Here is a 27,363-nt window from a genome sequence, read left to right as displayed (position 1 = left end):
ATGGTGATTGAGAGGAAAGCGGGCGGGGAGGAAACGAGGAGAGAGGTAAAGGGAGAATCGCCGCGCGGCGGGGACGATCGTGGGCAGAAGGGAGAAAAAAGAGGGCGAGTCTGGGTCGTCGCGACGAGCGGAGGAACGAATGGGTCGTTGATGTCAGAGGGGAAGAGGGTGGAACAGGGTGCGCGCCGGAAGGGGAAACCCGGGAGCCGCCGCCGGGGTGGAGAGGGGGAGTGAAAGGGGGAAAGGGTGAAGGCGGCAGAGGGTGAACGGATAGGTGGTCGGTTGGGTCGGCGGTGGTTGACGGTGGGGACGCGTCGGTGGCAGTGGCTCCGGCGTTGGTTCGGGAGGGAAAAAGCGAAGAGCAAAATTTGCTATCGGAAAAATCGAGCTCTCCACGCCACCGCCGTCGACCTCTCCACGCGCTGCGCTCCTCGTTTTTTCTCCCTCGACCCCGCCCAACCGCGACTCGCGCGATCCTCCCCGATCTCCCGTCGCCACCGAAACCCGGAGGGTCCCTAGCGAGAGGTACGTCGCGTCGGTGTGAGTTTGACATGGCGCTCGTGTATATCGCGCAGCTTGGCGGAGAACGGTTCGCGATATGTGCACAATAAAATATACACAGAAATGTCTATCCTCGCTCGCACTCGTGTCTACGTCCTTCTTTTCTCGGTGTCGCGAGAGAGCGCATCCGCTGGGAGTACATACGTGTACGTGTAGATGTACTACATACATGTGCGCGCGTGTGCGACCGTACACATCAACCGGGTGTGCTTTCAGCGCAGGAATCCGCGATATCGACGGGGTTCCATGTACCCGATACACGTCCTCTCCATACTTGCGATCTCTCGACACGATAAGTTCTTTCAACCGCGGGCACCGCGCGGCCTCGATCCCTTTTCCCTCCTCCCGTCCGCGCGCGCAATATGTGCGCGCCTCTTTTGCCCCGCGGATACGAGGGATGTTGCTCGGAGACGTTGCGATCCGCGGATAGTTTTATCCATCGCGAATGGATTTCGCTGGCGCGAGAGTATTGCGAATCGAATCATGCTTTTTTCTTCCTCGCCAGCGGAAAGTCGAGTATTTACCTCGAACTCGTCCAGACTGTTGTTCTAGTTCTGACTTATCTTATCGGAAATATATAAAAATCGTCTCGCGCGTACATAATAAAAAGTTTTGTTCCAATCCCGTGTTATCTTTTCTCATTTTCTCCCGATATCCGCGACCTTAATTAATTTTAGTTATCTAATTCGCGACCACGCGATACAAAAGATTTGCGCAAATATTCGCGGTAATATCTAAAATTATCGTACGATTTATTAAGCGATACAAGTACACGATGCGCGCGGGGGGCGGTCATGAATTTTTATCACGATCTCTTTTTTCCGCTTGGCGTTTATATCGAATTCAAGGTTCCGAGAGCTCGGATGAAACACGAGGGACACGCTTAATTTTCGCGTCTCCAAACGGGCACTTAAATTTCTCGCAGTAAAATTCGCGGCGTTACGCGGGAAATAGCCGGGTCGTTAACTCGAGATCTTAAAGAGTTGGTCTTCGAGAGAAGGGAAGAGTGAGCTGAGAGAAGAAGAGAGAGAGAGAGAGAGAAACGTTATGTGTGTGCGTGCTGCCGACATACTCTCGGGATTTCAGATCCATGTAGACGGCTCTCGCGACCGTCCCCAAGGGAGTCGTAACTACCTCCTGGCCCTGATGTCGGTGGCGGCACCGGGATCGCTTTTATCACTCGTCTTTCACGACTTTTACGACTGACCTAAGTTTCTCTCGTCGCGCCTTCGTTCCTGCGCGTTTTGCGCGGCACGTTCATGCGACGTTTTCATGCTTTTTCTATGTTGTAAGCACCGTATTTAAACCCGCGAGCCGTAAAACTCACCCGGCGCGTGTATATCGCGCCGTACCGCGACGTGTACAGGTGCGGCGCGATGGGTGGTCTGCGAAAGAAAGGAGATTCCGGTCTCCATTATCATCGTCTCGGACTTTATCGAGCCTGTCCTCGAGACTATCTTTATTCGAGTCTCGTTGGACGTTAACTATAATAGCGATAAGATCTCCATTTTGTTATTATTGTTACGCGCTCTAACGTTTCTCATTCGCTTATCGAGAGATTACACGGATCTTTCGCTTAGATCGTTTGCTAATGAAATAAACCATGAGGGGCATGGTAAACATGTTTAGTGATTAAACATGTTTGTATGTGGAACGTTTAAACGTTCTTGATATCATTCCGTGAGTTGAGCAAAGTTACGTGAATGCAGGCGAGATAAGAAGTTTTCGCTCGGCCAATGTTAGTTCGAACAAAAGAAGAATATCGGTGCGCGAATTTAATGTGCGCCCGGGGATATAGATTGACGACGTTACACTTCCTCGCGGGTATATTTACATGCCCTATAGTTCGGAAGCAGCAGTTCCCGAATCCAACCCCTGTCGACTTTATTCAGCCAAGCCCGGCACTTTTATCGACTTAGAGACGTTAGCGTTATGTCAGCTATCAACGAGAGGGTGGAACGAACACCCTCGAGCTCTTTCGTGCCAGGAGTGTCGTTAAAAGATCACCCTCTTTGCCTACTTTATCATTCTTTATACCACGTTACCTTATCCATCTTTAGATTTCCTTCCTCCCCCCCCCCTCTCTCTCTCTCTTATCTCCTCTTCGTTTCTCTCTTTTTCTCTACGATTTGCCACATTTATTTTCAATGAATTTTAAGAGGGAGGAAGAGTGCCAAAGAAAAGAAAAGAAAATGACAAATATCGTTTTCTAGCATTTAACTACAAGTAAATAACTTGTACTTTTCGAATTCAAATGAATCTCGCAGAGCTAAAATTTATTTCAAATCTTGAAATCTCAAAATAAATTCTATCTACTAGATACATGGTGTGTTCTTTATCTCAATGTAATTCATCCTTTATGATATTTACGATGCATTGTTAAATCGCGCGATTTTGGTGTTTCTCATAATGCGAAAAGAATCGGACAAGGGAGACGGACAAACAGAAGGTGGAAAATTCGGGGAGAGAGCGAGATATAAAGGAAACTGGCGCGCTTAATCACTGTATCATATGACTGAGTAATTGAGTCTGCGAATTGCCGGAGGCAGGTTTCACCGCACCGCTCGGTCTTCATCTCGCAATTAGCGTTAAGTTAATTGTACTTCCTGCGCGAGCTAACCCTACGGACGTTCGGTGGGTGGAGAAGGAAGGAAGCGAGGAAGGAAGGTAGTCTTGTTTTCTCCGGCATTCGCCATGCCAACGGAGAATTACGGGGGTCGCCTGGCGACGATAATTTTCTTGGTGTTTCGGTGGGCGGTCGTAAAGTCGAGTCGACAATGCGGATTGCCGTCGACGTCGTCGTCGTTGTAGTTGTCGTTGACGATGCTATGGCGAATACGTTCGAGGCGCCCGAGCATCACGGTAGAGAAGTGTCAAGACACTGGCTGGTGGAATGAGGCCAAGAGGAGGGGTGGGGGAGCGAAGGCGAGGGAGACTCTTAACGAGGCGTCTTAACGGCATCCGTAGGATAAGGCGAGACCCCGCTCGCTGCCACGGCACTAATTTGCTCGCTTTGCGCCGCGATGGATGTCATTCAGTCCCGTTCCCGACTTCTCCGCGTTGATTACCGCAGTTGCGTTTACGTTCGAGGCGAGATGCTATGCGCCACTTGGCACGCGATAGAAATGCGTTCATGCGACTCGATTGTAAATGAGATTTGACGACGATTCAATTTCGATTTGCACATACGTCTCATACGTATTCGTATCGATAACGCGTTAATTGAGACGTGTGAATCGAGAATCGATTGTCGATTCAACTGATTGCGAAACACTTGTCAAAGATAGAAAATCGGGCGACGAACGAATGAGAGGAGGATGCAACTCGCTAGATATTTACTCTATATCAATAATAACGAGCCATTAGAGAGGACACTGTACATACAGCGAGACTCGAAAGGATGGAGAGCAGGAGGTCGGGTCGGCCTCGGCGGCCAGTCCGTTAATGTTTAGCGCAATCAGCGATAATGGCGGTCTATGGCGCGTTTAATCAAGGCAGTAGCCCGTTGCGGTTTGCGGTTCGAAAGCGGACTGCCCCTCAGCAGGGTGCAAAGGAAAGGGTCAGCGGTGGCGAAGGGTGAGAGGGAAAACGAAGCAAGAGAGAAAGAGAAAGAGCGAGTGGGAGAGAAAGATGGAACAGTAGTCGTAGCGCAGAGAGGATGAGAGACATATCAGGTGGGCTTAGCCGGCTCCACACTCGCTTCGACCAGAGAGTGACCATCGTATATACGCGCAAGAGAGCCACACGAATACGTTGCTGCGGTCGGGATTATCAACTGCGCCTCGTTCTCGCTCTCTCGCGGCTTTCCTCCAAGATTCGCTAGGTAAACTCCGAAACGAAATCTCGCGGAATGATGTTTGTGCGAAAAGTCAATCCATGTTCACCCCTGTTTAAATATTAAACAGTACATCGTTCCTCTGAATAAGCTCCTGGATGCCAGCGACGTAATTATAATAATAATCAAAGGCTGCCGTTTTATCGTCTACGATAATCGCACCGCTCGATAACACGCTCTTTTCGAGATGAAAAGGCTGCTGCTACGCTAATAGCGGCTCTCGGTATCTTTCTAACAAACCGATTGTACATCCCTCTTAATAGCCGAGTCAAAGTTCGCTGCTGTTATTGGCTGGCTACCGACACTATCGCGGTCGTGCTCGCGCGCGCGCTGCGAGATGGGTATTCTGGTCGTTTAATATCCTGAGTGCCGCTAATTTGCCGACCGTAACCCACTGACACTCGCTGATCGATCGCTTTGCCAAGCTATACCCAGGCTATCTGGCATCGTCTTCTGGGGAAAGAGGGTGGAAACCGAGAAGTGGATTAATTTGATGAGGCACGAAGATAATGAAGAGAATTTTCCCGGATTGCTCGCGCATAAATACGCTTGAAAATTTTCTCGGCGTTCTTTATCAATATTTATTTTTACGCTGTGGAAATAGAAAGCTGTGACGACGAGCCACTTTTGTTATTCGTCAATCTGAAAAAGATTCGAGTCACCCGGTACATCTCCGCGCGAGATCGGGACACTCGCGAAGAGCAACGCCGGGGATGGGCGGGGGAAGGGACGGACGGGAAGGATGGATGGAAGCTCGAGTGCTGAGACAGCACTCCGACGTTCAAACATCCAAACATCTCGATCTTTCGGGGTCGGGCCGTCTGTGTCGGGTCTCTGCCTTGCCGAGCTGCTGCTGCGACTCGAGTACCACTTATCCTTCTCTCCAGCGAGTCCCCGTCCCTTTCTTCGTCCTCCTTCGACCCAGGGATCTCTGGCCAGAGCTCGAGGTCCTTCCCGCTCTCATCCTCCTTGCTCCGCTCCTTCTCTTTTCCTCTATCCTGACATTTCTAGCGAGACGATGTAGCTGGTGACGGCAATACCGACTGCTAGTGGCAACAACGACTTCTCTCTCTCGGGTCACACGCATATACACATGCATGCTGTTCCACACTTGGCGTTTACGTTCACGTACGCCTCGTACACACACGGGCTGTGGATGTTCCTCGAATTGCGGCCACTCCAAGTCACCCCTCGCCGCTCTCGTTGCGCGACCACGACGAACCCCGAATTGATTGTAGCCTGTTTACCCTCGAACGTTCGTACATTGCTTTTTCTTTCTTTCTTTTTCTTTCTCTCTTTCCCTCTCTCGACTCTTCTTTGCGTCTCGTCGATTATCCTCTGTCTCTGAAATTGGCCTGAATTATATGTTGCAGCATCAGTTTTTCGTCCTTAAATTTCGTTCGCGACAATTGTACCGTGATTTGGAATCGCGTTTCGAGTTTTGTGACGTGTGACTAAAATAAATAAATCTAATTGCGTATTTAATGAGAAAAGCGGCGTGAGAAGAAAAAATTGAATTGTATGAAATTGTATTAGATTGATCACAACGCGGCCAACTATTACGCCGTGTTAAAGCACGAATCAAAATCGGAAACCGCATCGCGATTGGCAATTGTATTCTTCATCTCGCGGTGCAACAACCATCGACGCAATGTATGTACAGCCGATCATCGTCATTCGTAACCCGTTCGTCCCGATAATCCGTTTAACAGCGATTTGAGTTATTCGAGTTGACCATTTTACGCGACATGGAGATTTTTCTCTCTCCGCGTGTATTTTTTTTTTTTTTATTCGGAAACGCGAAATCACGAACGCTCTTGCGTGCGTGCGTGCGTGCGTGCGTGCGTGCCGCATCGCGTTACAACGTGCAGCGTGTGCGCAACGACGTCGAGAGACTCGCGGAGGGCATAAAATTTCATCGCGGTCTCTCGCGCGCGTCCACCGTGGAAAATTAACCGAATGAATATGGCGAGCCTTCAATATTTATACAAGCAATTTCTGGCGTTGCCACCGCGGCCGTTTCGCCTACGCGTTTCGCTCGCTCGCGTTTCGCTCGCATCTCCCGGATATATCCCGCGTGTCGCGCATTCGTCACGCCTGACAGTTGATCGTCGCCGCAACGACACGCGGTGCGTGCGATTTTCCCTCTCTTTTGCGCGCGATCTAATTGATCGCGATTCCGAACGACCAGATATTTTCAAATAGATATTATTCACACACAGGTATCGCGGTTTTGTATACATGTATCGATGGCATTACGGACGAACCGCGGGACCCGACACTCTCCCTCTCATTTCGCTCCCGTATCGAATTTCTGCTATTATAGCGTTTGACCTATTTGTCAGGTATGTCGCGCATCGTTGTACGAACGCGACCGATGGAACAAAAGACACGGAGCATTATCGATTCTTTTCACTTGGTCGCGCGACAAGCGTGGCGGTAAGAGACTTGTGCCGCTGCTGGATGCACCGGTTTAGCGACGCGATAAAAATTAGCGCGACGCGAGGGGATGCGAGACAGAAAATTGATTTAATCTAACTTTCGGTGTATGTAACAGGAGACGGAACGTACGAAACAACGGCGGACAATGAGCTTTCCGCTCGTATGCCTTAACGGGCGGCGCTCTCTATCTCGCGTCTCGCTCCCACCCGCGCTCTCGCACACAGTGGTCCAGCCGTGTGTACACAGATGCGCGCGCGTACACACGGTTACATCCGGTATTCTCCGCAAGCCGCGGGATATTGCAATCACGCGGACGTTAGCCGGGCTTTACAGGCCGAGCGAGCGAGAACCGCCGCCGGTGTGCAAGGGCTTACCAGAAACCAGGGAGTTAGCCGAACACGCCAGTTTATTTGCTCGCGCAGCATAATACCACCAAAGTCCGACGAGCAGCCGTTGGTTTACTCGTTAGCGCAAGTAACGGCTTCCGCTTGGTCGGCAGAGGTTGGCGGCGAGCATGGCTTTGTTGCCGCAAACTCTCGCTCTCTCTCTTTCCCTCTCTACGCTTGCCTCTCGTCTCTTTCCCTCCTTCCCTCCGGTAATACCAAATGCTGGCACTTCGATTAAAAATTTTCCAAGAGCGTCGAGGTTTTTATTAAAAGTGGGAGCGTCGCGGGCGAAGTGAGAAATAAGAAGTCGCGCTTCGATATTCGATAACACGGTATATACACAGACAGACGCGGCCGGATTCGTGGGGGCGGCCCGCTACCTTCTCTCTCCCTCGAAGCAGCTTCGAGTATCGGATTATCGGCAATATCGAGAGCGCCGGGCCGGGTGGTGAAAGAGCATTCGGTTCACGTCACCGTTTTACAGGCGGGGAATTTTATCGACGGCACTCGGGTGCTTTGCATTTTCATGCCGTGAATGTTGCTGCCTGCTTTTAGACATACGCTATAGTGTTTATTTATATATATGGGAGAACATCTCTCGAGAGAGTGCCTGATTCCTTTGAGATGCGCGTCTGCTCGTAGCCGCGTGTACGTGTGTGTGTACGATTTGCGCGACACAAAAGCGATGTCGTGTGTATGTGTAAGCGAAATGAGAGGGGGATAGAGCACTTTGCGAGAGTTTCTTGTGGTTTTCGCGATATTACGAGCCGGAGCATCTGCGTCTTCCGTTTCGGTGCGATTCCTTGTAATGTCAAAAAGAACGCAGCTGTTCGGAAAAAAAAGAAAACTGGCTCGAAAAGATCTCTGGGAAGATATTTTCTACATGTATCACGATTCGTCTTGGATTTTGCGCCGTAGCTGAAATCTCGAGTCGCTCCCGATACGCCGATAGCGGATAACAACGTCTGTCGCAAGTGCTATTTTAAAGAAAAAAAGCCATTCGTGCCGCGAGAGACTCCGCTTCGCGAAGTGAAGTAATCTTCGTTGGTCCAATTTGGCACAACCGGAGAGAAAAATTCATTCTCGAGGCGAGGTTTTCATCTCTCCCCCGTATGAAATCCAGGCCAACGAGAGCATCGCGGCCAAAACTCGGTTTCTCGTTTCTCTACTTGTGCCATCATTTCTCTCTCTCTCTTTCTCTCTCTCTCTCTATCTATCTATCTCTGCTAGTTCTCTCACGACGCGAGAGAGCAGTAGCGGAGCATCCGAGCCATTCATTATTTTCTTGGTTACCTTTCACCCGGGGAAAACTTCTTGGCAACGCAATTACGTTTGCGACGGCTCCATCCCCGTTGTCGTCCCTTCCTCCCTCAAGCCGCCACCATTTCTCGCCCACAATGTTTCCCCCTCCCCGGGTCTTACCACTCACTCGGAATCTTCTGCTTTTGCTATTGCAGCAAACTGCTGTATAGTATACGCCGAGTAGATAGAACTTTACCACACACACGTTACGAAACACACTCTGCGTGTTATTCTTGCGATCAACACAGGTATATTTGAGTTTCATGGTAATGAGCTCGTTTTCACTCGTGTGTTGAGCTTCATGATGAATGCGCTAATCGTTAAACACACTTAACTTGTCAATATACCGGTGATTTTTTTATAAAAAAAGAATGACATTAAAGTTTGAAAAATTCATAAATTCATACATTTACCATTATTTGACATCAAGTTTTTAAAGCTCAATATTTTTTTCTTTGGAATATTTTTCCATTTTTTTTGTTTCTTCACATTTTTGTGGATGCATAGAAAAAATATACTCTTAACATTTCCGTACTCCATAAAGTTACATGTTCCGTGTATCGCGCACATGTATTCCACACTATGTAAACCTTGCTCTCTGTATACGATATCTCGCTTGACTCATTTTCGCGTACATTATAATTAGCGGCTTAATAACCAGCACTCAGAAGACGACGAGTAATTAAAACAGGTCCTCCTCTTTCCGCTCTCTCCGTTCTCTTCCTTCCTTTCTCTTTTTCTCTCTTTCTCTTTCCGCTCGTTCACCGAGAGGTCGAGATGTGCTCGAGGGAGGGAAACTTGCCAAGAATTTCAGTGGCTCGGCGATATTTCAATTAGCAGGTTCCGAGGTTCGTTTAAGCGGCGGCGCAAACGCGTTGAAGAAAGCTCGCGTTTAAATCAACCGGGAGATCGCTAGGCTTATATTTTCGAGGCGTTTATGAATCGTCGAGACAGATCGAGAACACGTAGAATCAGTGGTTGATTCGCTTCCCGTTTCGCGACGAATCGGCGGCTTCCGCTTCCGCGTCTCTCGAGCGTGCGAATTCTACGCGTTGGCGGGGAAACGAGCGCCAGAACCGCCGCTTTGTCGAGATAATTAAGTGATTTCATTTTCTCGACGAAAGCGTCGAAAATGGTCCGCGCTCCGTTCCATGCGCTGCCTGTTGATTCCGCGATAATTAAATGGAGTTTCGCGCTGCGATGTTGCACCGTGTGAATTATTATGCCGAGTTACCCAACCCGCAACGTATGGATCTTTGCACGATTATCCAATGACGATACTTTAAAATATTTAGAGTAAAAGTTGTGGAAAATATAAAAAATGTAAAATAATTATTTTATTTGTCCGATTAAGTTATTAAATACTGAATAATTACTAAATTATGTTAATATTTTTAGGTATATATTTATTGTCTAAATTCAAAATGTTTCAAATTGGCATAAAAAACGGCTGGAAATATTGGTTGATATTGAAATAAATGAGGCTTTAGGAAAATTACACTACGCTTTGAAACGCGCGAATGTCTACGCCACTGTGGCAATCTTGCCGGGATTTAATTTAATTCCCGGCAGTCTCTTCCAGCCGGAGGGCGTCGTAAACACCCTCAGTCGGTTATGCCGCACCTGCATCTTTACTCGTTTCCTTCGCGAGGGCGCGTTAAGCTAGCCCTTACCTTTCTTAACGACCCGGAACAAGCTACCCAGGGTCCCGGGCGCAGACTAGTATAGTGTCGGATCGAACAACTTGTAACGCTTGTACTCGGTGAAGGTATATTTTTTTAATTTTTTTTTTCAATTTTTTCTTTCTTTTTAATAATATTCCAATTGAGTTAAAGGAAAGATACGTGATATATAATCGAAAATTTGCCATATTTAAGATACAATATTGAAATGTAATATTAGTAATTTTACAATAATTTTTTACTAATATTACTAAAAAAATGTTTCTTTTCAGACGGAGATAGCGAAAAGATTGAACGCCATCATCGCCCAGATCCTGCCGTTTCTCTCGCAGGAGCATCAGCAGCAAGTCGCCACGGCGGTCGACAGAGCTAAACAAGTGACCATGACCGAGCTGAACACCATCATCGGGGTAAGTGCAATGATATCGCTCGTTTCAAACATGGACAACCTTTCGGTGTCGTTGTCGTCGGATATTATCGTCGGATTGTCGTTCGCGACATACTCGACCGGATGCATGGCGACCCGATGATACGCGTGCGTCTCGGCGTGAAAAGCATCCGCGGCGAATGGAGAACCCCTGCGGGTTGGAAGCCGATGCACGTCCGAGGAATCCAAAAGCGGACGGGACGGATACGATCCTGGCGAATCCCGAATCCTCCTCAATATTGCTCGAGCACTCAATTTCCTCCCTATTAAGCCACCGGCTTCTCTTCCTCCGTTCCGTTCCGGCTCTTTCTCCCCGTCCTCCTCGATCTCTCGCTCCTCACCCCGGTCGCATCCGCTCCAGCCACCTATATAGCCGTTTCTCCCTTGAATCTTATCCGGAGTCTTCCCGTCTGGTTTCCCAGGCCACCGGGGGTAGGTTATAGTGTTACGATGCACGAACGCCGACTAATCAGCATTCCAGCCACCCCTCCGCCCTCCTGACCTCTCGTTCCCGCGTAGAGAAACTTGCACGGATCTGCGACGTTGTCGGGGTACGTGCGGCAAATCCTTAGCAGGATTCCGAAATACCGCCCATCTTAATCTACTCTCTTCTCTTAAATCTAACCAGCTATATCGAATCGGACAAGCTGCGACAAACTCGCCGCTCACGCCTTTGATTTCGTCGCGTAGATGAAATATACCAGAGAATAAACATAACGCAACTCTTTTCTTTTATAAGAATCGATTATATTATCGCTCTATACATCGATACGAATTTATACGGACGGTGAATGGAATTGCAAAGCTTCGATATCGCGAATGATATTGATTTACGTGCCTTCGTAAACGCTTGCATAAATGCACCTTGCATCAATCGCGGTTCTTCTTATGGCGACTGTCCATTCAAAAACGCTTACCAAGTGTCAACGATACGCAATATAAGAAAGTTGAGACGATCCCTCTCTAGATCTTTCGACCGTAACTCTGCGTCTCTGGTCGAGTCAGCAAGTGGCGACGATGACGATGGTGAAAACTGCTGAGAACGAGCCTTGGCGGCAGGTGCCGCGAGAAGAGTATTCGTACGAGTATTAAGACATAGCTATTTCGCTATCTGAAAATAAAAGACATTGCGAGTCGAGACGCTTTAAAACGAGAAAATGTCGAGAAATGTTCCATTTAACTAATTATAAAAATTATACAAGTTTGACAATGATACTACAAAAATACTATATAAATCGCGTGTGTTTCATTTTATGATGCGACTTTTTTAATATAATTTTCAAAGAGACTTTACAATTTTGTTGGTTTTTTTTGACGTATTTTCTTGCTCGTTAGCAAGAGCTTGCGAAACGAAATTTGCACCTCGGAAACTTTCCTACAAAATTGTTCGCGCCGCGAGTCAAAGCGCCGCTCTCGTCACTCCGTCGCGTTCCAATGGTATTACGAGGGAATCTCAACGCGAAGATGAGGGTGGTTTCCTGGCACGGGTAAGAGGGTAACACTTCGCGTGGAAGTTGGATCCGTGAGGATAGCAGCTCCGGGTCAGGATTATTATCGCTATCAAGAGTGGAAACGCTTCCTAGGGGCTTCCGACTTTCTCGAATCTCCGACAACGTTTCATGTAGATTGTAAGGCCCCCGCCACTTCTCTCTCTCTGTTTTTGTTTTATTTTTTTCTCTCTCTCTCCCTTCTTTTTTTTCTTTCTCTCAATTCCCGTCTCTCTTCCTTTTTCACTCAATCTCCATCTCCTAACACAGACGTAACGTGGCGCGGCATCGGCTCGCTTATACACGTTTCTCTGTTTGTATGTTTTGTGGGTGGCTCTTTGTTCAGACAGTCGACACTCGACGCGAGGTTATTATATCGTTAAGCCATTTAATTATCTCGGCAAACTACTCCCCGGAATATTCGCTCCGGCTTGCCTTAACGAGTGTACATGGTTACAGGCAGGCGGAGGTGTGGGTGTAGTATACCCTCCGCTCTTCCGACTCGCCGTCTGCGCACCCATCCTCCCTTCTCTCTCTCTAGTTTCCTACCCCTCGCTCGTCTCACCCCTCGCACCGTGATTCACGAACCGTTAAAACGGCGCTGAACAGGTCCACAATTTGTCTAGCGGCTTGGTCCAACTAACGAGGAAACTACGGGCGAGATACGCTTAAGATTTTCGCGAAACTTTTCGCCCGCGTTCGCTCGTTGGTTGGTTCGCGTTCGTCCGACGAGAGAGTAACGCGTAAGTCTTTCCACTTGTTTCGCAGCCTTTGATTTACCCGAGCGAGGTCGAACGCGGGGGTTACTCAAACTTACCGGAGTTTACTCGGCAATTTGTATGCTTTGCTAATGGAAAGTTGCCTCTCCGTTGACTGTAACGAAGTGTATTTTCGCGTAACGGCGGCAGCGGATGGCGGTGGCGAGAAGAAGAGGGAAATTTGCAAAGAGAGAGGCGAGAGAAAGAGAGAGAGAGAGAAGGAGAAAACCAGCGGAGAACGCGCGATCGTGACCGGAATTAAGCGGAGCGATTTTTCCAGCGAATTATCGTTGCGTTGCTTTTTGTTCGCTCCCTCGCTGTTTCCCTGTCTCCTCTCGCGGGAACGAAATTGTTTGATCAATTATGACGGGTGGAAAGAGAGAGAGAGAGAGGGAGAGAAAGGGGAGGCCCATCGTGCCGTGCTTTTAAATCCGCGCTCGCTCGCTCGCTCGCGCGATTTTATTTGCTTATGCATTTGTCCGCGCTGGAAACGTGAGTTCACGTTCGGCAAACAGACTCTCCTAACGAAGCTGCGGCAACGTACACACTACACCATCGTGCTAAACCGATAGCCCGTAAAAATCATTTCCGAACTCTTCTATCGGGTTCTGGTACCTGCCTCTCTTTCTCTCTCCATTTCTCTCTTTTGCGGTGCAACCATAGCGGCCACCGACGATAATATCGACGTGCTATTAAAGTTTCCCCCATCCTTCCCCCCACCCGTTCCCTTCAATTCCAATCTGCCGCGCTCTTAGCGATGATCGCCTCGATTCCCGCGCATCGCGTTTTTTCACGTCTCGCGGAATAATACCCGTTCGCTTTTATCTGGTAATTACAGCGGAAATACTCGAGAGGCACCGTTACGCGCTCTCGAGCCCGTTAATTGCTTCGCCACTTATTTAATCTAATCTTGGAAATTTATCGAGATCCGAGCGATATATACGTTCGCGTCGTCCCGCGCGTATCTACGTACGTGCAAACGCGTAATCTTTTTCACGCGATGCTTCGCGATATCGACAAAGGACGCGAGCACGTCTGGCGGTGATAACCCGATATCGCGATAACGATCGCGAAAATTACGCGAGCGGTATGTTATTTACGCGCGAAATTTTGCTCTCGCGGTTGCAGCAACAGAGGCCCGACTTGCCGAGACTGCTGCAGCAGATGCACGCCCAGCAATTGCCGCCTGGAGCGGCGATGGGACCGCATCCGGGTATACCCGGACTTCCTGGATTGGGCCCAGGTGCCGGTATACCGGTCCCCACCTCTGCGTCCGCGGCCCTTCTCGGTTTGGGCCTTCCCCCGGGAGCAGCCGCCACTCCGGGAGGTACAGCCGCGCATCCACTGTCGATGCTGACGAAGCCGGATCTTCATCGAGGTCAGTCTGACGATTTGAAGCCCAACGGCGGTAAGTCGTACACATTTTTCAAATTTAAATCTTAAAAATTTGTTAAATATCAGATCTGCGAGATACATGTAGTTAAATTCAACGCATGTGTCATATGTCAAAAAAAAACAAGTTTTGCAACATTGACAAAATAGAGTGACGGAAGAACTTGATTTAAAAGTTTCGAGGAAATGATCTCTTTGCGATTGTTGACTTTGTCAATCGCTGGATACTTGTATAGAATCTCTCTCGCGAATCTCTTAACGAGCGTGAGGTCAGCCGTGTTAATAGAGGAGATTCGATTCGTGGAAGTCCCGGTTGGTTGTCTCGGACAACTTTCGCGCACTCAGCGAATCGCTCGTGATTTTGCGCGCCAAACGATCCGTTCAACCATCTCGTTCGTGGAACGAGAGTTGCGTATTCAATTTCGCTTCGTGTCTCTCGTGTAACTCGGCTACCTGCTGTTCAATCGCTTATCTTCACTTCTGTGAGAATAAACCGGTAACCGATCCTCTCATGAAACGATACGTTGTTTTGCCGTGCTCGTCGTGACTCGTAATCTCATCGATGATTCAGCTGTATACGTAGACGATGAACGTAAACACGATTAATCCGTTAAGAGCTGTCGTCGGTGTAACGGATGAAAACGCTCGTGAGAGCATTTTGAGAAGAGACGGCGGACTACTTTGCGAGCGAGACGATCGGTGGCGAGGCCGCTCGAAAGTTAGTAGAAATTAAGCGGGACCTTCTCGCGCTATTTTAAATACGGTTTAGAGCCGATGACGCAAACGACCGTGCTTAAATCCGAGAGAAGCTCCTGAAACTCTCGATCTTGACCTCGAGAATCTACTCAGAGGGTTTTGAGTCCTCGTCCCCTCTCTTTCCCTCATCTATCTCGTTTGCTTTTCTATCTTTCTCGTTGGCACGTCACGCGAGTGCGAGATCTTCGTTCGCGCTCTCGGGAGGGCCCCACGTAACGCTGACGAAGATGCTCCAGACTCGCCTCTCTCGCCTCATCTCTCCTCTCTCGCCCTTATTCTCGCGCGCTTCTTAGCTTCTCTCCGATGTCTCGCTCGGCGTGTCTCGTTCTAACCACAACCATCTCTCAAGAGAGCACTCAGAATCTCCTCTCGACACGAGTGTACTTCCACAACCCTTCCCCTCTACCTTCCCGCGACTGCCACCCTTGCTCGCTGTCTCTATTCCCTGATGGCCTCCACTCTGACCCTGCCTATCCTCTTCCTCGACTCGCTCGCACCTAACTATGTTACTCAAGCTAGATGTATAGCCTCCGGCCGGTTTGCTCCGCATGTTGTTTCGCGTTTTCCGACTATCGTCGAAATTGTCGTAATGAAAAATCCGCCAATCTTGACGCGCAGTCACGCTCTGTCGATCAATTTCAGAATTTAGAAATTTTATTATTCGGGATTTCAAATTCAAATAACAAGTTGTTTATTTGTACATATTGCGAAATACATATTGCGAATACATATTTGCGAAATATATTCGATAATGTTAGATACTATTTCGAGTCTGTTTTCTCTGTGACTGTACTCTTATAAATTTATCTTCTTTTTCTCGTCAAAGCGTGAACGTATATATGCTTTGTTTGAAATAGAAAAAGAGTGAAAAAGCGCGATGAAAAAGAAACAAATCTGTCGCAGTCCACATTGTCAACGATCGCAGATACTCTTTTGAAACGAGATTTCGGCGCGAACCGAGAGACGAGTATTTCTGTCGTGACAACTGAAACTTCTTCCCTTCTTTCCGGGACATTGCCTGCAGCGAATTGTTTCTACCAGCGCGTAACGCGCCCCGTTATCGTTTGCTCTTCCCTCTGGTTTTCGCGTTTCGTCCCAAAATGGTTCCATCTTCGGACATATCCGCCGCAATATCTGTCATGGCAGTATATGATCATGTATCGCTGTATTTTTTTTTACTCACTCGGCAAGCTTACAAACTATTTTTACGGTCATTTAGAAATTAATGTTGGTCGTTATTAAAGTTTATAACGACGTTGACGTCTATTTATCAAAATTTATATCGCTATTTCGATAGAAAAGACTAAAGTTAGCCCCCCAATATTAGAAATAATTGTTTTTTTGATGATTGCACATTGTTTGCACAGAATGCACTTTTTTTTATTTTCGTTTGCACACTTTTAATAAAAAAGTTATTTAAAAAAAAACTCTTGGTGGGGACAACTTCACATTAGCCTCCAATTTCTTCAAAAAATGGTTTTCAATCAACATAATTGATAGATCTTCGTTTGTACATTTATGTACAGTTATGTACAGTTTGAATTTTCGTTTTCATATCTAATAAAAAAGTTATTAAAAAAAAAAACTTTACCTTCGCGTTAGCCTCAATTTGCACACAAATGGTTTTCAATAAACAGAATCGATCGATGTTCATTTTCGGATTTAAATACCCGATAACATACTACATATACTTTATGTAATAATTTTCCGACTAACGGGCGAGCTGTATATATATGTCCTCGGTTCTTTTAGCGAGCTCGCCCCAAGATGGGATACGAGATGCGAGTACGTGGGTCCTTAAAACGCCTCTCGGAAATACTCGACGACCTCTTCGCGCTTTAGTAGAAAATTATGCGCGCTCCGCGTCCGTTTATGAGCGCGCGCGCGCGCGCGCGAAAAGGAGAGGAGTAGTCGAGTGAGGGAGGAAAAAAGAGTTTCCTGGCTGGATAGCAGGAAGGATAAAAGGGGAATGACGGGCATTAGCGAAGTCTATATTGGCGCAAAGAGAACAAGGATATTTCTCGCTCGCTCTTTTTCTCTCTCTTTCGAAACTGCTCCGTTTTGCACGTGTCTGCTGGACGAGTATCCCCGGATTTTAACCCTTAATACGCCGATATTCCGCGTGATATTTACGTCTGCTACTCGCGACAGTACTCGGAAAAATATCAAAAAATTCTCCGGCCCAATAAGACCTTTCCCCGAGACTATCATTCCCGTTATTTGGCGGACTAAAAAGACTATAATAGTAAAACCACTCGTTCGTCGCGATGTAAATGGTCGATGTAGATAGTCGATAATATCGTTCAAATGGGAGCTTAGGAATTAAGGTTTCATCGAGCGACGAAAATGCGCGTTTTATTGTGCAACTTATTTTTAAGGAGATGCCGCGCCTCGATAACATGGATATCGAAACTCTGTCTCTCGCGCGTCAATAAAAATATTTTATTTCCGCGGTGGTTAATGTCGCGGGAGAAAAGAGAGGCAATTTATGGTGGTCCCGGTGCACCAGGAACATAAACGGCTCGTGTAATTCTTACTTGGTGGTGGGATGGGGTAACGGGAGGAAAAAGATATCGTTAAGATATTTCCTACGAGACCGAAGTGTACTAACCGAGAAGGAGGAGAAGGAGAGGCTGGGGAAATCGAGCGAGGGCAAACTATGAACTCAGCTTCTCGAGGACAAAGCTTTTCCGTCTGGATTTTCTTCGCTCCCTATTCCAGCCGGTCTTTTCTTTTTCTCCGTTCCCTCCCTCCCTCTCCCTCTCTACCGCTGTCTCGGAAATCCTTGAGAACTCTAGCTAGTCTCGCGTACTCCATCTCAGCTTCTTTTATCTCCTTCTTTTCGCGGAAAAGATTCCGCCGACATATCGCCGACTCTATTCGCTTCGACGTTGTAATAACAATGAAAAACATTTATGGCGCGTCCATTCTGTCAGAGATAGATCCATCGACTTTGAGAGAATGATATCTGAAAAACGGACGATTTCGCGAATAAAGTCATAGTTAGGTATATCTCTAGTTTTAACGATAACACGGTTTTTTTTTTGCGAGTAACTCATGCGAAATTTTTACATTGCAGGTCTCAATCCAGCCGAAGAGAGACATGTGAGTATCACATTTAAATATTAAGTCATTTCTCATTATTTATCGCGAACGAGAGAGAGAGAGAGAGAGATTGGCGTGTCGCTGGTACTGCCAAGTACGTAAAATTTCACCCCATAAAGCGGAATTACACTGCCGCTTAAGCGCGTGTATTATTGGATGATGGCGTAGATGGACGAACGAGAGAGTGCGAAAGAGGGAATTAGCGCGATACACGATAGCGTGGAGAAAAGGAAAGAGAGCGAAGAGTGGATGGAAGGCGGAGATGGCGACAAAGGAGGAGGAAACGCGGAATGGACATAAAAGCCTGAACACCGGAACACGGGGCCATAAAAAGCTCGTCGTCAAAAGCACTCCCTTCCGCTTTCATCGTCCATCCGATGCTCTCTCTCTCTCTCTCTCTCTTTTTCTCCCCCTCAATTTTCTCGACCTCTCTATTCCTCCGCGTTTCTCTCCTCCTTCGATAACATAAAACGTTGCGGCGCGCGCGTTTATTAAAAGCGTTCCGGAGAGAGGAAAAAAGCTTGGAGAGCGCTCGAGGGTACCGCCGTTCGCGCTCTCCGCCTCCCAGATCTCTCGAGTGTCCCGCGAAATCGTCCTACCGATCGACCGACCGATCGATCGATCGCTCGCTCGGCAAAAGGCTCGCGCGAAAAAGGCGAATCGATGCCGCCGCCGCGATCGGAACTCCCATCTTCGTTCCTACCTTCTTTTTTTTCCGGGTTCCGGGATCGATGAATATCGATGAGCGCAGTTAGCTCGGGCGTCGATTAAACGGTCCCGTGCGTCGTAACAGCGTTCCCGCATTAACCGATGCGATGCGGCGAAACGAATGGGCGATTAAGGTTTCACGCTCGTTGAAAAATTCGCGTACCACTTGGCGAATCGCGAAAAACACAGTTTGATATTTGATTTCGCGAATATTTTCGCACCCGACCGGGCGACGAATTTTTTCCCCCTTTTTTGGAGGGAGTTTATTGATCCTCTTTCGGCCGGTGGTGAAATTTACTACGAGAGCGGAGCGGGCCGTCGAGTTGTAACTCGTTCGATTCGATGGCGATGGCGCCCGCGGCACGCTGCCAGCCCGATAATTAGCGCCCGTTTAATATGCACAATTATTACGGATTGATAATCGGGGCTGCGCGTCCATTACATTGGTATGGAGATAGATGGTAATAGGTTGCTATCGATATTAGCTCTCCTCTTTCGCCCGTACGTTTCCCCTTACCCCTGCCTCGGTGCCTACTCACTCTATCTCTCTCCCTCTCTCTCTTTCCCCTCTGGCTCTTCCCTCGGTGAATTCTCTTCCGTTTATCTCCCCCATTCGTCGCTCCGACCAGAGTACCTCTTCCACAGTTTCAAACTGCGACCCTGAGGGCTGTGAAATTGAAATATGAATGCTAATGGGGTTACTCGCCTCGGCGTCATATAATATTACTGATTGTCGAGCAGATATAAGTTCTTTTATATTCTCCTCGTTATATATTTTTCGTTCGCCCCTTACATCTTCATTCATTCCAGAAACACCTTGGATGATCGATTTCTGCCAAGCTTCATTAATCTTCCCCTCCTTTTTTTTTTACTTTAATAATTTAAGATTTAAGTGATAATAAATTCTAAAGAGCTACGATTACGCGCGTACATCCCCCATTTCAAAGTTCGTTACCTCCTTTGTTCCGTCGAGACGTTTCATCGTACGTATACCGTATTGATCGACAGTCCGATCTCGGCGCGAAGACGTCTTTCGCCTTCTTTTTAACGGGAAGGGAGTTCCGAGCCATCGAACAAATTGACGCCGTACTTACCAAGTTCCGAGGAGCGAAGAATTACGTTCCCATCGATCCGCTTTTTCGCGTCACTTTGAATTTATACCTTCTCTCCGCAGCAACGTGGAGCAAGCTGCACGATAAAACTTCTATTCCGCTCGGCGGCTCGTTACCCAACTGCATTTTCATGTCCTTCCGTGCTCCTCTTGCCTCCATCCTCTATCGTGCAATCCGATCTCGTGATTGGATCGACGAGAAAGAACGGTGCTTGCGGAAAAGAGGCAAACCATTGCTATCGAGGCTAAAAAAAAGAGGGAAAAAGGAAGATTAAGCAAAAGAGAGAGAGGGAGAGAGAGAAAGAGAGGGAAGACGGGAATTATATACGACTGTAGAGAGAAAAAGAGACGAGGAAACTAGAAAAGGAGAGAGAGAGGAAGAGAGAATTGGCGTCTCAATTCGAAAACCGACGACAGCCGGAGAGAATGCGAGTCGTTATTATTCGCGTACTAGTAAAGTCCCCTCCTTTTTCATTCTTGGGAGCTTTAACCTTTCTCTTGCTGCCTCGTCTTTCTCTCTCTCTCTCTCTTTTTCTTCTCGCGCGCGCGAGATGCGCTTTGCTTCTCCGTTTTCAGGATTTTTCCCGACCCGAGAGATATTTACTCTGTGCGTTGCGGAATACCTCGGAGCTTTTCGAGGATGCGGAAAAGAAGCTACGATGCTTATAGGTCGACGTCGACGTTAACATCGTCATCGTCATCGTCGTCGTCGTGCGATAAGAGAAAAAAAAAGAGAGAAGGGCTTTTGTACGAGTTACTCGACAATCTTCTCTCGCCAGCCTTCTCATCGAGGCGTCGATTTTTAACGAATTCATAAAACACCGTAAAGCGACTGCTCCTTGTATAAAAAAGGGAGACTACGATAAAAAAAAGGAGGCAACCGCGGATATTTTTTTTATCGCACCGATACAGACGGAAAAGGGAGGAGCTTTCTTAATTTGCCTCAACCGACACGCAAGCGCGAGCTTAATTGAATTGCGCGATATTTACGCGTCGTTTCACTATCAGCTCACGATAAATTATCGCGAAAGCTGGTAATTTTGACGAGGATATTCGTGGAGATTGTAATGGTTCATTTCGTATAACGTCAATATGTAATTTTCGCTAAATTCACCTTGATCGTTAAACTAATTGTATTGGCTTTTCCCGTTTCTTATTTACGCATATTAATGAATAAATGCTATTTCTCGAAATGCGTTTTCAACAATTACAAGATATGTAGCGATGAGAATCTCTCGTGATAATCATCGACATCATTCGCGAGCAATATTTGTATAGTTTGCCAAACATGAAACTTTCATTTTCTTTTTGTTGATTCATTGTCTCAAATTTCCTTTATGTATTTTAATGAAAATATTGATCTTGCGCAGTGAATTTTTTAAACATTGACGCGGATGCAACAATATATGCGTTTATCGCTTATTTCGGGCCATGACGTCACTAGGATTTGCCGAACGTTAATTACGTTCAAATATCAACTCGGAAAAAAAATTGCTTCCCTTTCTCCCCTGGTATTTCGTAGCCCGGAGGCCACGCAACCGCATCAACGACCCTGATATCTCGAAAACAGAAACGATTTTAAACGTTTAATCGAAATCGATTTCGTTATTTACTGTGTATAAGCTCTCGCGCTGTCGCGATGTTGTGGTGATAGGTACACGGTAGCTGTTCCGGGAATTGAAAATCGGCTACGAATCGAGACGCCGCGATATCGATTGTTCATACCCCTGCCCCCTCGTACGCCTCCTCGCTTTTTCCTTGGTTCAGCCATTTTCCGGCAGTTCGTTCTCCATTGGTCGCGAAGCTCGCGGTCGCGTTACTCTTTTTTCAACTTTTACGCGACCCTCTCGCCTCTCTCTCCCTTCGTCTCCCGGTCTCTTCCATCCTATCATCCCCTACCCGCCTTTTTAATCCCATCACAGAGTCGAGCGCGCACCAACGAGGCTGTCGCCGGAGGTCGGTAAATTAAATCTCGAATAAAGTGCAAATAAACGAGCAAGGGGAGAGAGAGAGGGTGGAAGAGGAGGCGTTACCCGGGTGGTGGTCGAAAGTGTGGTACAAAAAAGCGATAGGGTGAGAGCGAAAAAAAGCTAGCGAGGAAAAAGGAGGAAGGGAAGTGAGAAAGGGGGAGGGGAACGCAGAGAAAGAACGAGCACGGATGCGGGATCGAGAGAGAATGCGAAAGAGAGAAAGAGAGAGATAAAAGAGCGAACTGACGCGTGAGAGTGTAATTTATTTTAATTAGAGTGGCTGCATTATGTAAGCGGGTGAAGCGCCGATGAAAGGGTCGAGAGATCCTGACACCGAGCCCCCAACCAACATCCCCTTCCACTAACACCCTGTCTCTGCTGTCTACCCCCGGGAACAGACTAATTCGTTCTTGCCCAGGGCTGTGACGATGATAGGGGGACGTTTTGAAAAATTGACGCGAAGATTCGCGATTACTCTTGCGGAACGACAAGTTGAAATTCGAAATATCGACTGACGAGCTAAAGCTAAAAGCATGGTATGTTTTCGGAGAGACTTCACAATGTGTGACTATAAAATTGAAAGAAATTTTCAAATATATTAAACGTAAAGAATGCTAGATTAAAAGTTTGCATCGGTTATTCATTTAAAATTTTATTTAAAATTTTTTTATCAGGTATTTGATTCAGTAATGAAATTGTTAAACTCTTGAAATTGATGCGATCAAAGGCTGCTGTCTGAGAAAGTGCATCCAACACGGGGTGCGCGGGACGCAAATTACGCTCTTGAATTTCTCACCCCTGTTCTTTAGCGGGCAAAGTAGAGAACTAGCCAACCCTCCTGCTTTACCGACGCCTCTGATCTCGTTAGGAACGCATTAATTAATTTACAAGATGGCGGCGGTGGCGACGACGACAGTACGAGAGAGCAAGAGCCTCGTTTTACCGCGAGGCGGTGGGGTGGGGGGGGATGACTGGGGGTTGAGGCGAGGGTTACTGCACGGCACGTTTTAATTACTAATTGAAACGTTCTGCTACCACCTTCCACCACGCCGATCCCGTAATTCCGTTTCCACGTCGCTGTCACTTTCACCCTCTCTCCCTCCATCTTCCCCCACTCTTAACTCAAACGATCTTCTAGTCCCCTCCAAGCCAGCGATCCTCTCCGACTCTGTCTTAATATCCGCTCTTCTCTCAGGGATACTTAATATTTTTAAATACTTTGCATACTTTCCCTGGTTATACCCTTCCCGTCTTTTCCCCCTTCGCAGGGAGAAACTCTCCCGGAATTTATGAGACGGTGAATCTGCGGCTTCCGTGAATTAATTAATTAAAAACATCATGGCGCCTTAATAACGCCTCGTCGCGTCCGCTTTTCGGTTTCACTTTATTCTCCCTCCTTTTTGTTTCCCCCTTCTTGAAGTGCCTTCCTCTTCCGCGGTGCAATCCTTATGAAAATCGGAGAAGATCGAGGAAGATTAAATCTTGGAATAGGACTTTTAAAGCTCATTCATCTTCTCTCCTATACTTGTATCAATTTTTCCAAGTAAATTTGAAACTATCTATAATACTTTTTGATGGAATAAAGCATCGCGTAATAAATATGGGAAGCTGTCTAATTATTTTAAGTATCAATTATTGTAACGAGAGGTGCATGAAATGATAGATTGTGCTTGCAAAAGCGATGGTAGGAAAAACGCAACATGGCACTTTGTAACGCGTCCTAGTTTTACAGTCGATTGGCAACAAACGTAATCGTCAGAAAAAAAGACAAAGACACACACACATATATGTATACGTACGAAAGTTGCGCGCGTCGCGCGCAGCGATCGCAATCAGAGCGCAACGGATCGGCGGTTTTATAGTCATTGCGCGTCTGCAACGATCGATGACGATTCTGCGAAACGGAATAAAACGTCTCCTGGTATTTATTACACGGCGCAGAACGATACGTAGGTGCGATTGGGGACAATTTGAACAACAGTACCTCAACGGCGAATCGCTTCGTCGCGGTCCTTTACGATCGATTCTCTCTCGGCTCGTGGCTTTCGTTCCGCTTCGCGCGCGCTGATATTTACGCCCGCTGTTTGTAGCGCGATATAAGCTCCGGTGTCACAATTTTTAACCGAGAAATTAACTCGAGTTTTTCGCGTCGCGCTTCCATTCCGCCCGCCTGATTTCCCCTCGTGATTTATAAACGGCAGAGTTTTCATTTTCGAAATTAAACATTTCTCTTTTACAAGTTTCGAGTCGTTTCCCGGAGAATTTGAAAAATGTATATTAAAATTTATTATATGGTGATTTCTCTATTTTTATTTAACGTGTGTGCGAACATCTTTGTACCGAATCGCATTGATACGCGTGAGATTGTACGATGTCTATTCTTATGCGCGCTTTTACGACTAGCGGCGCGCTTAACGGCCGACTAAGCTTTTTAATAATTCGTCGACTGGTAATTACTTCGTAATTTAACGAGGCAGCCGTAAAATGCCGTTCGTAGTAAGCAGCCGACGCAAAGATCGACCGCCGCGTAATTACGTCTCTGTGTATATTTCACAATATAATCGGCCGACTGTGCAACGCATTTTCTACGGCGCTGCAAAAAGCTTTTTTCCGCGACGACGGCGGGAATAAAAGAGGGAAAGAGGGAAAGAGAGAGAAGGAGAGACAAGGAGAGATAGATATACGCGAAAGAGGGAAAAAGCAGAAGCGGAAGTGAAGAGCGACGGGGGAGAAGCGGCCGCGAAAGCGTGGATTTGTTATTAAAAACGTCCCGCTGGAAATAACGGGCGACGCGCAATGGGTGCAGTTTGCAAACGAGAACGCGAGATACATAGCGAAGGATCATTATTTTATTCCAGCATAACATTCGTTATATAATGTGCGCGAATTCGCCGACAAAAAAATCTGAAAATTTGCAAACACCCCCGTTGCTTTGCTCCGCGCGCTTCTTGTTAGAAATGCACACAACGAGATAAATACATACATGTCAGACCGACTACTGTACCGTGAAATTTTTATTCCGTGTATTTTGAAAGAGAAATTTGGCACGTCGCGTCTCTCTCAAGCGCGTCTACGATTCCGAATGGCTATTTCGTATCCTATTCGGGCTTTTGGATCTTAACGGCGCACACGTGCTTGCTTTTTGGCGAACGTTCAAGAGGACGACGCGCCGCAGGATAACATTTAACTCGCTAATGTAGGAAGCCAATGAGGTTGCGCATTCACGTCTTTCCGGTGGAAGATACTACCGCTATAAATCAGACGGTCGATCGGCGACGGGTGGCCAACCGGTCCCTTTCTCCCTCTCGCTCTCCATCTTCCGCTCTTCCATCTCGCTTCCTGCCGGCAGTGTGGCTCGACAACGTCCATTAACTCTCTTTTTTGCGATGCGTAATGACCTTAAAGCGCCCATGGTTTACGAAGCCATTCGTTAAGGGGCCCCTCCGCGCCACGTTGGTAATCGCGCGAGAATGCACCTCCGCGGGCATTGTTGCGGACGACCTTTTTTTTTCTTCCCCCCTCGCCCGTCTCCTCTCACCGGCTTACCTCGATGGGCATCTGCTCGCGCCCCTCCTTTCCTTCTCGACTTTTTCTCGTCGTCCTTATTGCGACGTGCAAAAGGTGAGAACGCGCGCCCGCGAGAGAGAAAGAGAGACCGAGAGAGGAGACGACCGGTCGGTAGAAGGGTGAGATAATAGGAGAGAAGCTCCGGTGCACCGCCGAGCGTGCGCGCGAAATAAAGCGACGATCGAGATGCACCATGGGCTTTTCAATTACCCGTAACTCTTCCTCTCACCGCGCTCGCTTCTCGCTCTCCTTCGCCTGTCCCCATCCCCTTCCTTCGCCGTCTGTTTTGCTTCCTCCAACTTCTCTCTCTCTCTCCTTCCGACGGAGCGATAAAAATGTTTCTTCGTTCTCTCCTCCTCTCCCGTGGATAACGCGCGGGCACTTTATGGCGCGGGCTATTCTGTTTGCCCCTTATTTCTCCGACCTGCTCTCGCCTCCTCGATCTCTCCGTCTTTTATCCCCTTGCATCATCCTTTGTGCGTCGTCTTTCCTCGCATCTCGGCCTCGGCGGTACTCTCTCAGGAAGCTGCCGCTTCGTAAAAGACCACTCACGTTCCGGCCATCACTGCGGGACTCGGTGACTCGGTCGACAACGCCCGCGCACCGGCAAGCGCACCATCGGCGTTTCCCCATCCCCATTGAAAAATCACGCGCGCAATCAGGCCGAGTTGCCCGGTCGAGTAGGTATTCACGCGGCCCTATGGCCTTAGTGGTTCGCGTCAGAACCATGTTCGTAATTAAAAACGTAATTAAAAGCAGTAATTACGAGAAGCGCGACGCTCGATCGATCGATCGTAAGGACGGGGAGCGTTGCTCGAGGGCGGTTGTCTCGTATGAAAATTTAATGAAAATTGAGCCTCGAGGCTTCGATCATCGGGGAGGGGAAGGATAGCATTTTTTCAAAAGTGTCATTTTTCGTTTCGAGTTATATATTCATTAAAAAAAGGGAAATTGCCTGTCTTTTTTTTTTTCGCAGTTTTTATCGCGCGAACCGAATTTGGACGAAAAACGCGTTCGTAACCGCCGGTTCGTTGGCACGATAACGATAACTGTTGCACTATCGATCACGTGATGGAAACGCCTATATGTATACGCGAAAGAAAGGACGCCAGCGACGAGATGGTGTGTACGCGGGAGCCATGGGACGCGCGTTGCCGCATAAAATTGCAGAGCCCAGCAGCGCGGCGCCGCCGAGCCGAGATAGCTGCAAACAGACGCGAGTTAATTTAAAAATGCAAATTCCACCACGGGACTCTCTGCCGCTCCGGGGGCGGACACGGGAAAAAAAAGAGAGCGGTAGACAGAGAAATAGAGAGAGAGATGGAAGAGACGAGAGAAGACGAGCGAGGGGAAAAAAAGCGCGACGCGAGAGAACACAACGCGAGTAACGCACCGAGAGAAAACTTTACTATTTACGGCGGCGTCATAAATCATAGCGTAGTGAATGTCTGGTCCGATTCGCGGCGTGCGAGCTTTATTTATATGTCGTTCAATTTGAGTAAATCCGATTGCGAGAACGTTCTTCTGTTGACAATTTGACAATCCGCACGCGGATTTAATGGCAAATAACAGCAGTAGCGCGTCTAATAAGTAAATTCCCGTGTTGACTTTTATTATATAAGGAAATTTATGGCAAGCGCTTATAAGTTTATAAATAGAATCTTTCATCTGGAAAAAATAAGATCCAATTTGCCTAGGAGCACGGATATCGAACGCTTGTTTTCGTCGAGCAGATATGAGCCGTGGGAGAAGAATCAGTTTGGCGGAAACGCACGTGGATATTTGCGTTGCTGCTACGATGATAAAAATTCGCGCGTGTACTAATTGCCATTGTGACGAACGTACCGATTTGATACGGTGACGCGGCAGATTCT

At 47.5% G+C, this 27,363-nt stretch overlaps 1 protein-coding gene across 6 annotated transcripts in view; it reads left to right on the top strand.

The window, feature by feature from the left end:
• LOC105254866 (protein groucho) overlaps positions 1-27,363 on the top strand; it is a 65,370-nt gene that overhangs the window by 29,270 nt on the left and 8,737 nt on the right. For 5 of the 6 annotated variants that reach the window (XM_020028629.2, XM_020028628.2, XM_025406639.1 and 2 more), the window contains 3 exons: positions 10,481-10,618; positions 14,009-14,288; positions 18,108-18,133. In XM_020028629.2, coding sequence (XP_019884188.1) covers positions 10,481-10,618; positions 14,009-14,288; positions 18,108-18,133 — 444 coding nt within the window. The remainder of the gene's footprint in view (positions 1-10,480; positions 10,619-14,008; positions 14,289-18,107; positions 18,134-27,363) is intronic. The other variant, XM_025406637.1, reaches the window with a different exon arrangement.

Source organism: Camponotus floridanus, unplaced genomic scaffold, assembly GCF_003227725.1.
Source record: "Camponotus floridanus strain SB8 unplaced genomic scaffold, Cflo_v7.5 scaffold15, whole genome shotgun sequence".
Classification (NCBI taxonomy): domain Eukaryota; kingdom Metazoa; phylum Arthropoda; class Insecta; order Hymenoptera; family Formicidae; genus Camponotus; species Camponotus floridanus.
The sequence above is the reverse complement of the archived record's forward strand: the minus strand, read 5'-3'. Positions and strand labels throughout refer to the sequence as shown.